The following is a 10,681-nucleotide window of genomic DNA, read 5'->3' on the forward strand; positions in this document are numbered from 1 at the left end:
AATGTGCATGTGTGGGCTGAAAGCTTGAAATGCACATTTCTTTGCATAGAAAAGTCACATGAAGATTCGGATACCACTTTTGCGATGTACACGAAAAAAGCTTTCATATAATACCCATATTGGGGGGGTCCCTAAATTTTAGGAGATCCCTAAATTTTAGAAGGTCCCTAAATTTTAGGAGCCTCGAATTAGCCTAAAAATGCTAGTCCTAAAAAATAGAGATGTCATTCTAAAAATAGTAAGTTCTGTACTCTGACTGTGCTTACTAAATTTGGTTGTTTCTATTCTTGATAGTATTCAACCCAAAAAGGAAGGCCATAGAGAAGAGACAAGTGTCAAGACACTTGTCACACAAGTTTCCAGTGTCCCACCACTTGTCACATCTCATGACATGTGGCTGGACACTTGTCTTGTGCTACTCCACTTTCCCCTTTTGTACTAGCTCTTCCCTCTCCTATAAATAAGAGCTCGTTTTTCTTCATTCAACATCATTTTTCTTTGCTATAAACTCATGTATAGCACCCACAGATAGCCAGAAACTGGCCCCATCCATCCCCATCATCATCCCCCACTTCTCCATTATCAAATTCCTCCATATTCCCTCTTCTATCACTGCTGTTTTACAGGACAGCAAGCCTGTAAATTCATTGCAGCACCTCCTTCTCGAGCTCTTTCTTCCATTTTAGCTACAAGAAGCAAGCCCTATCCATGTACTACTGATCAAGGATGGAGAAAGGCTGAATTCCCCTTTTTCTTCTCTCATACTGTAAAGAAATCAGTTCTTATCATTGCATAATAGATCATGCATGTGTGTTTGTACATCTTTGCATAATCTTGTGAGAGTGAGAATTACTTCTTCTCACTCTCAGGTTGATTGTAACTGAGCTCTTCCCTAAGGGACTTGGGTTGAGCAGAAATACATTCCTTCGGGGAGGGGGGGGGGCGTGGGGGTTGCCTATCTTCAACCCTCAATCTTGTCTCCATTACTTTTACATTTTCATGGCTGTAATTTTGTGAGTAATTTTCATTTTCAGCTTTAAGTGTTCATTCTCTTTTATATTAAATCTCGAAAACAAGCGAATATCATAATTGTTAAGCATACTATGTTGTTCGGGGCGTTTACAAATTAGCATCCCTTTCGGTATTTATTTAGCTTTATTGAATAAAAAGTTGATTTACTATGGGATTTTTCCGATCCCCTTCGCAATCCAAACTCTCCTTGCTGTCCAAAGTAACTAGGAAGTCTTCAATCTAATTTGCCCCTTGATTTGGATACTTAATTGGCCTTCACCCGCTTTGATTGAGGGAAATGCCTCAAATTTAATGGCTTGTTAGTCCTCCATCTAAATTTAGTTGAAATTCACCTTTAGCCTTGAAAAATCCAAGTTTTGCAGCTTCCAATTTCTTGCATGCTTCCCAAGGCTACTACTAAACCTTAATTTCTACTATAAATTAGGGTTTACAACAAAGAAATTTGCAATTTCTCTGTCTCTAAGGGTCTAAATGTTGAGATCTTTGGAGCAAGGCTGTGAAATGGTTGGGAGATGAGAGAGAAAGCTATAGAGAAAGAAAATTCAAAGTTGTCACGAAGAATGACCGAAAATTAATCATATGCAAATACTCCCTACCACAACAACTTGTAGATGCAAAAAACTAAAGAAAATCGATCATTTACTACTGCTACCCTGTCTCAACAGCCTGTAGGTACTGTCATCTGCTATTGATTGGTCTTCTCTTCTCTCTGGCTGCCTCAGAAGGTCCTCCAATGGCTGCAAATGAAACCAGTAGCATCTCCTCCCTCTCTCTTGCAAGCTGAATACACTAAAAATGCCTCTCTCCAACCTCTAAAGACGTTTTTCAGTCTTACATGGGCATTTTTTAAATGTGATAGTCTTCCCAAATGGTTTTTTCAGCATTATCCATACTTAAATATTTTTTTAATATTTAAATATTAAAATTTAATCCAATAATTATTTTGGTACCCTAAAAAATAATCTAACTAGCTAATAATTAAATTGGCTAAGCAACTTCCATTCCCGAGTCTCTACACCATCTTTGACCATCAGATTAACGTTAAGTACCATTAAACGCCACTTCTCTAGTATCACCCAACTGACACTTGTGAGCCAACTGATACCACTAAGTACATGTGCGACATAACTTATAACAACTTTTACCTTTGATATCCTATGATTTTCTCACGTCCCGAGCTCGTAAATTTACTCTAACCCTAGTTGTACCTCACATGTGCAACATTTACTTAATCATGTGATTAAAAATTAATCCACATGTTAAGTGAGGTTTCAAAAATACATGTCCTCATGATAACAATCACTTGTACTTAACAATTTCTTAACTATAGTTTGTGGTCAGCTCATTATTTTGCCAGTACCTCTTGTTTGCAACTTGATTTAGCAATGGTTTTGGGACTAATTTATAGGATATTATAGTAGCCTATTTTGCTCTTCCGTACACTTGCTTGGTCTCATTATAGCTAGTAATTCTCGTGACAATGTTATTTTCAATATTGAGAAACTGAATGGAACCAAATACAACTATTGAAATACCTAGATATGGTAGGTTCTAGTGCAAAACTTGCAAGTTAGACCACTCAAAAATGGGGGTGCCAACTCGAAAATATTACAATTGAGGATTAGGATGAACTGGATAAGTTGTGCAAGTCCACAATTATTTTATCACTCTCTAAGCAAGTTCACTATAATATTGTAACTAGAAATCAGACTATGTATAACCTTTGGATATCGATTAAGAATCTTTATGATAAGCAGAGTCATGCCTCTCAAATGTATTAGCTAAAACAGTTGATGGACCTTCACATAAAGGAAAGGACTACTATGTTTGCACACTTGAATGAGTTTCACTCCATCATCAATCATTTAGCTTCGCAAGAGGTTAAATTCAAGGATACTTTGCATCCTTTATTTTTGCTTGACTCTACCTGAGTCGTGGGACACTTTTCGTACAACTCTATGCTAAGGATGGATCAAAATTGTAAGATGTTAAGAGTACCCTCTTGACAGAAGAAGTGAATAGAAAGAATGTGGAAGCTTCCAGTACATCACATGCATTGACTGTGAGAGGCCAATAGGATGGAAATGGCCATGGTAGAGACTCTAACAGGTCTTAATCTAGGACATGTGGGCAGTCTCGCAATAAGTCCTGTGGCCGTAAGTCTGATCTTACTTGTCATTATTATGGGAAAGCAAGTCATATTCGGCCACAGTGCCATAAAATCCGCATAGACAAGCGCAAGGAAAATGGAAATGGTAAACTGCAAGGCAAGCATAATGATCACAGCATTGTACCTAGGAAGTCTAGTGTCCAGCTTATTACACTTGTGCTTAGAAACATGGCAGAATACCTCACAACCAAAGATACACAAATGAGCATATAATGGAGGTTTTCCAATCCATATCTTCTTTGCAACTTGGCAATCAATAGCAATGCAAGGAGACCAATTAATCAAATGTACAACAGTAATAACTGCCTCAACCCGAAAGTATTGTGGTAAGCTTGCCTCACTAAGTATATTGCAAACTCTCTCTTAAATCATCCTACTCATGCATTCAGCAATACCATTTTAGGAAGGGATGTAGGGGGCAGTCATTTGACGTTTAATGTCCCGCTCATTGCAAAACTCCTTAAAAGTTTTTGAGATATACTCAGACCCCTTATCTTACCTTTTGCATTTTAGCCTATACCCAAACTAGTTCTCAACAAGAGCAAGCCAACACTAAAAGGTAGACAAGACATCCGACTTGTACTTAATAGGGTAAGCCCAAACTTTCTGTGAATAATCATCGATCAATGTGACAAAGTATTTCGCACCACCTAGCGATTGACAAGGTATGGAACCACATACATCCAAATGGACAAGAGCCAAAGGCTCAACCATGTACTTAACGCCAGACTTATTATGTGTACTACATGTTTGCATGCCATATAAACAATGATTACAAAACTCAAAACACTTATGGTCTGGGAGCAAAAGATACTGCAAACTAGTAATGCCTTCACAAGACAACCACAAGCTCTCTCCAAGGGAAGTTGGTGATGGTTCCAACAATAAAATCACTAAAACCAACTTGTTTGAAATAACCCACAAAATCTTCACTTCCTCAAATTCTAACTTCACAAAACAAACATGAGCTTACCCTCTTGGAAAAGTTCATGATGGTCCCAGCAATCCAAGCTTCAATAAATTTGAAGCGCAGTGAAAATAAAATTGTCAATAATTTACTTAGTAAATCTCCAAATCAAAGAGTAAAAGAGAAAACAAGGAAACTAGAATGCTCTTGCACAAAAGCACTAACAGTTACTGTCCCCAAAGCTTAGCTATGTGCTGAATATCTGAACCTATCATTCAGCCTCAAAGTTGTCCAAATCTGAGATTAGCAAGGCACTTCCAACTGCCTAGGAACCCTAGATTTGAAGACAAAGAAAGCTATTCCTTCCAAGAAGTTAGACCATGAGCTCCGGAATACACACCCTAATGCTCAAATCTCCAGCCTTGAATCTTAGCTCTGATCAGATCTAGAAGCTCTTCCAACGAGCTTTCTCAGTCACCTCTCAAACTATCAGATCCTTGCAACTGCCATGAGTGAATGGGAGAGTGAGACAAGATCATCCAACAACATTTCTAGTATTAGTGCTGGTTATTTTTTAGTTACAAGAAACTGAAAACCTAATTTCCGTATCCAAAGTCAATGATTGCACAATACTAGGTAGTAACACATGCCAGCCATGAACTAAGCTAGCACCATTTCCCATGCATTTTAATATCCCATATGCCTGCAGATTTAAATTTGTTCATGAGATGTTAATTTTCCACCCATCTCACACACCATCCACCTGCCAAATGCTCACTGCTCCCATCCACACCCTAACCTGCTACTGTTAGGTTTAGCATCTACATTTGCAGAGCCCGAAATATATTACCAAATTTAGACAAGGCCACAACGCATCCATTGCTGGGTCAGTAAGTCTGTAGCCCTAATGATGAGCTACGGTATGATTGGATAAGATGGCTTTCTACCTTCTTTGGCAGATAGGCAGGCTTTCAGCAGTTCCATGACACATATATTCCACTCATCAGCAGCCAATCAGCTCATCACAGAGGTGTTGTATCTCCTCATCCTACTGAATCCAATCTTGTTAAATTTGGACTTACATTCATTAATCTTGGCACCCAATGATATGCTCATAAATGTCTATTATATAGATCTTACATTGAAGTTTAATTATAAAACTTCTTTCCCTGTTCGAGAACTACAAAAAGTCAGTGTAATGCTGTCTCAATCTTACAGAGCCATTGCTATTTTAAAGGGCATTACCATTAGCTCTGGCAGGAAATATCATCAAGAAATCACCAGCTAGTCTAAAACCTCTGACCTACACAGCGCATGACTAAAGGAAACAAATGCAGCCATAACTTTGTAACGTCACTTCAGTAGCACAGAAACTTTATTTGTTTTCTTACAGATTACAGGTTGCGATATCACACCGTAGTACCAAAAACTGTGCAGATTCACCTATAACTGTCCAAAAAAATCCAACTCATTGCCCTTGCTACCGTAAGCAGCTTCACATAATGCATGCCTGCAAATCTATCTGCAATCCCTTGAGCAGGACTCATCAGGGCAGTAGATTGAACCTCAACAAAATTTGAACCATCTTCTGCTGGTTTCATGATTAGATCACTATCTATCCATTCTTGAGCAGATGTTATCACCAAATCCTCCAAGAAGCGCAATTTCTTGCCACGCTCCTCGAATTTTTTCCTCGATACTTCAGGGACAAGTGTTAGGGCTTCTGCAAAAGTTTTCTGATTAAAGTGTGCTCCAATTGAATGAATTTCTGTCACCTTCTCACCAGTTTTCAATGCCATAGCAACTGCTTCACGACTTTTCAATTTGACCCATATGTTGTTCAGAACTTTAAGATTCCCCACAGGTGAAAGGTACGTGTTGACAATTATTCGTTTCGATTCTACATCTATCCATGGCTTTGAAAAAATGAAATTATCCTTGTAGTCATGCCGCACTACTGCAATGTTGCTCTCTGTAAGGCCTGACAATCCAGCTAGTTCCAGCTGGAACTTCTTGACATTTCTTCCAGGGTCCTCTATAGCTTCCCAGTAAGACTTATATAGCTCGTGTGTTTGCCTGACTGCATCTCTCAGAACTGTGACTGCACGAGCCAACACTTCCTCACCACGGCTACTCACTTGTACAGTAATAAACGAAGATATGAGAGCTGCAGCGGTGCCCTTAGCCTGCTCCACTGAAATTTCAGCATCTAGATCTCCTCTTTCTTTGTTGGGAATGCAATGGCTGAATTGTGCATGATTCATGCCAGGAACTACTATCACAGGCTTAATAGCGTGCACATAAAAATCCCCCAGCTCATCCTTGACAGCATATACCTCTCCAGCATGTTTAGCTACGGTTGCAAGAGTAATTTGGCCATCGAGCTCTCCAGTCAACGTAAGAACTGGCTTTGGATATTGCACCAGATTATCAGGACAGGTATGGAAGCAGCTACCCACCTGGATGAAAGCTTCAGCTCGTTTCAGTGCAACAACACGTGATTCCCAAGCACCCCAGCTATTATGGCATCGACAGACAACAAAGAAAATGTACTTTCAAGTGAGATTTCTCATTCCAATCACCTAATTGACAAGAAATGGGAGCTCTGCAGATATTTGGAACTTGTACATTCAAGAAGTTGGACTCAAACGAAGAAGAGCAAACGATGCCACAAAGGAGATTATACACAACATTCTTGCTTAAACTTACTAAGCACAAAATTCCACAAAAGACAACAAACCCAAGCAATGGACGTACTAGTTTTCCTCTACTCTTTTATAAAGGCACTAGACTAGTGCTTACCTGTGCCCAACAAATATTATGTTTTGAGAAGGATACGATCCGGCTTGAAAACCCATCTGCTTCACTCTTTGAAGCACACCATCAAAGCTGCCATCAACCATTCCTGTCCTGATCAAAGCATTTCCAGGATCCAAAATGGCCACCCAAAGCCTGAAGTCGCATCTTGACTGCACATCTTTAAGAATACTGAAGTAATGCGCAGGTGCTGTGAAAGCACCCGGTAGAAAATATAGGAGAACATCAGTCCCTTCTTGCTTTATGGGTTCAAATATCTGCCAGTTCAAATCAAAACCCAGACCCATCAAAACAATTGTAATATATCTCCTGTGTTCATTTTAAAGATGCCACCAACCTATTGTCCCTCCCTCCCCATCCCCACATCCCTCTCTGTGGTCAGAAATAAACCCACTTACCTGTAGCAATTCATGCCTGCAGCCAAGTGTATTGGAAACAAAAACAGAGAGAAAGCTGCCTATTTCTGGGTCATGCTCAATCCTGTACTTCCTCCAGCCTCACCTAGGATTCTCATGGACATAAAGGTATCCATGATGCAGGTACAGAAGCCAAGGTCTGAAAATCCTGTCAGAAGTCCCATAGATGGCAGTGATAGCAACAGACTGCATCTGGCACAACCTGGACCCTGCAGATTCCCAGTCACAGACCAGTAATTTGACCTATTGACATTTTCTTTCACACTGTCAGCCTATGTAAGGCAGCCCTTTGAAGCATTGTACATCATTTTTCATCCTCTTAAATGTAGCTGTCCTGTATCTTCAACTTGTCACTCAATACAAGTATGGGTAGTCAGGTTCATCTTGTTCGTGTTTTCTCATTCAATTCTATTGTGTCCAAGAGAGAGGAAGGGAATTGGAAAAGGTTTCAGGGTCTACCATTTACAGATGAAGTGTTCTGTATAGCTTTGGACCACTCATATTAGATTCCTGACCTCTTGTACAAGGAAGGAGGTGCAACAGCAGATGTGCAAGGATTGGTGTAGGGACTAGAAGCACCTTTCAGTGGAGTGTGTAGCTTTGGGTGCACATACATCCTCCTTGAACTTGCAGTTGTGTTAGATCCCCAATGAACCAGACCTTAGAACAGTAAAAAATAAAACAGGAACATTAACCCAACTTAAAATTCAACAAGCAATAAACTCGCAACTGTTGAGCTAGAATGCTCCTACATTAAAGAGAACACCTATTGGCCCTGAACCTTGGCGCCCAGCAGAATTTCACACAATAAAACTGCCCTGATTGCAATCTCGGGCATCAACGTGCATTTCCATGATTGCATGGCCATCTACTATAGATGCATACTCAAAATACTTGGTTGGATCCCCTATTTCCCAAGGTGCAGCACTATAGAGATTATAAACCCCCCCCCCCCCCCGCCCCCCCCTCCCTGTGCCCCCGTCTCTCCCTCTCTTTTTCACAATCTAGTAGCTACCCTAGTGGTAAGCAACTAGTTTTAATAACCCACTGACCCAGCTTCAAATCTCCTCTTTTATATTCCTATGCTAAATGACTGCACAGATGTAGAAATTGAACTCAAGACCATATGGTCAACGTGCATTCAATTCAACCAACTGAGCTACTCTCTCTCTCTCTTTTTTTAATCAAGTGGCTACCCTAGTGGTAAGCCACTTATTTTATTGACCTACTGACCCAGGTTCAAATCTCCCCTTTTAACACCTATACTAAATGACCATGTGGAATGTAAGAGTTGAACCTAAGGCCAGTTACACATAGGGCTAAATCCAGTGCCCGCCCATAAGACAGTCCGTGGAGTGGTTTAGACACTAAAATGATGCCTTGGTAACACCAAAAGTGCCATGTCCTAGTGGTTAGTGAAGGCCCACCTCATCCTCATTGGCCAGGGCTCAAATCCTGTCAGGTGCACACAAACCTTTTTTAAATAAAGGCCTTGTCGTCTAGCTAGTGGGCGCGGAAGAAACTCTGGTCGGGGGAGATGGGCGGGGAGATCCCCCGCCCAAAAGTGTCTGCCAACCGGAAAAAGCAGAGCAAATCAAATCGCTCCACATCAGCCAATGGACACTTCAACTTTTTTGGAAACTGGGCGTGGACGCCTGTGTGTAACCGGCCTAAGACCTTTTGGTCACCACATGTTCAACTTAACCAACTGAGCTACCCCCATTCTCTCTCTCTCTCTCTCTCTCTCTCTCTCCAAATATATGCTTGAAGATGACAAGCCTAATACGGTTTTGAGCTCTGGCTGCCTCCTCATTCATTTGCCCCAATTTCTTAGGCAGGATGAAAATCAATAAATTGATATGCCAGTTAGGCTGGATTATAATGAGTAAATTGTTTTAACTGACAATTAAAAGAAAACGTTGGATGAGAAGTGATAAACTGATTTAGTAACCTCGGAAACATTGCCTTATCTTGAAAGATTCCCTTCAATCCTCGGTCGATTATATCTCCCTCCCTCTGGAATGTGTGATATACTGTAGGGGCACCTCACAATCTCCTCCTTCTCCTCCTCCTCTCGCTCTCTCTCTACAATTGGAGCAACTAATCGTGCCACTTGCTTTATTATTCTGAGCAGACCAAAATCTATTTGCTATCTCAGTCACCCATCTCTTATCCTCAACCATTTTATAATAAACCTGATTGGCTGATCATTTCAAAAAATCATTCGGTTTCAGAAAACACCTCTCTCTCTCTCTCTCTCTCTCTCTCTCTCTCTCTCTCTCTCTCTCTCTCTCTCTCTCTCTCTGTAGTTGGGAAATTGCCTATCGACGGGAGTTTATTGATCATTCAAGAATAAAATAATACAAAATGCCCTTATTTAGTCAAAAATTTGACTCAATCGAAGCAATGGAAGTATGTTAGGGCTCTGTTAATAATTTTAATGAAATCCCAAACAATGAAATGTACGATTTCTGAGATGAGACAGAGCACTTACAATGGCCAGAGAAGAGACATCGTCACTGAAGGGAGCAGCATTTCCGTCGGTCGTCGAAGGGATGGAAGCTGTAGACGAGGAAGCCATGGGCCTTTCTCTGTTGCGCTGATATGAAGGAGAGAAGCTCGAGTGGCGATGGAGAAGGCGAGATCCAAGGCTCCTGATAAGGCGTCTTCTGCTGCTGCTGCTGCTAATGCTGCTGTAGCACAGGAGAGCGAAAGGACAAAGAAGTGGATTGGCAAGGGAAGAAGTATTCCTGATGACCACTCGTGATGATGATGATGATAACGACGACGACGACAATGGGGATTGCTGCTGCACCATAGGGCTTGTGCCGACCGACACGCCACGCGCTGCCATTCAACTGGCCCTGCATAAAACCTTTTACGTAAATGTGTGGCAATTGGTTTTTATTAGATGCCAATGGATGTAGGCGAAATAGTATTAGGCCGTTGGCAGTACTCGCAGTCTCACTTCACTGAATGCCTTTTGCACGCAGCACACACTTGTAACTTGCGAGTCGTGACAAGTCACTTTTATCTAATAAAGTTTTCCTTTTGGTTCGAAATTCGAATGACGATTTTTTCTCTTCTGCAAGTCTATAACGGAATGAAAGTAGCTTTATCCGATGATCTATTTGGCACGCATAAAGAAATCCTCCTAATGCCATAAGTTTGTTGGAAAATTGATGGGTTGGAGCCCCCCTCTAGGTAGAACTTTACACTTGAGCGATTAAATCCCCCAAGCTGATAGTTGGGCATTGAACGTGGGATCGCACACATTACACATTTAACCCAACTAGCTAGGTCGTCGCTTCAGAGTAAAAAGAAATTATTACAGTATTT

General features: G+C 40.8%; 1 protein-coding gene across 1 annotated transcript; it reads right to left on the reverse strand.

Annotated features, from left to right (window-relative positions):
- Positions 1 to 5,218: 5,218 nt before the first annotated feature.
- Positions 5,219 to 10,249, reverse strand: LOC148023303 (uncharacterized). Its single transcript, XM_087696340.1, has 3 exons — positions 9,837 to 10,249; positions 6,912 to 7,183; positions 5,219 to 6,626 (listed from the first exon to the last, which is right to left on the reverse strand). Exons 1-3 carry the CDS (start codon positions 10,194 to 10,196, stop codon positions 5,549 to 5,551), a joined length of 1,710 nt encoding a protein of 569 aa, XP_087552466.1. The 5' UTR covers positions 10,197 to 10,249; the 3' UTR covers positions 5,219 to 5,548.
- Positions 10,250 to 10,681: the final 432 nt, after the last annotated feature.

Source organism: Lygodium microphyllum, chromosome 16, assembly GCF_053477565.2.
Source record: "Lygodium microphyllum isolate KBCC chromosome 16, Lygodium_microphyllum_v1.1.10, whole genome shotgun sequence".
Classification (NCBI taxonomy): Eukaryota; Viridiplantae; Streptophyta; class Polypodiopsida; order Schizaeales; family Lygodiaceae; genus Lygodium; species Lygodium microphyllum.

Bases quoted from the DNA above. Each gene is read 5' to 3' on its own strand.
- LOC148023303 (XM_087696340.1), bottom strand. From the start codon at position 10,196: ATGGCAGCGCGTGGCGTGTCGGTCGGCACAAGCCCTATGGTGCAGCAG. The intron at 7,184-9,836 runs GTAAGTGCTCTG...TTGAACTGGCAG, and splicing joins ATGTCTCTTCTCTGGCCATT to ATATTTGAACCCATAAAGCA. The intron at 6,627-6,911 runs GTAAGCACTAGT...ATGCCATAATAG, and splicing joins ATAATATTTGTTGGGCACAG to CTGGGGTGCTTGGGAATCAC.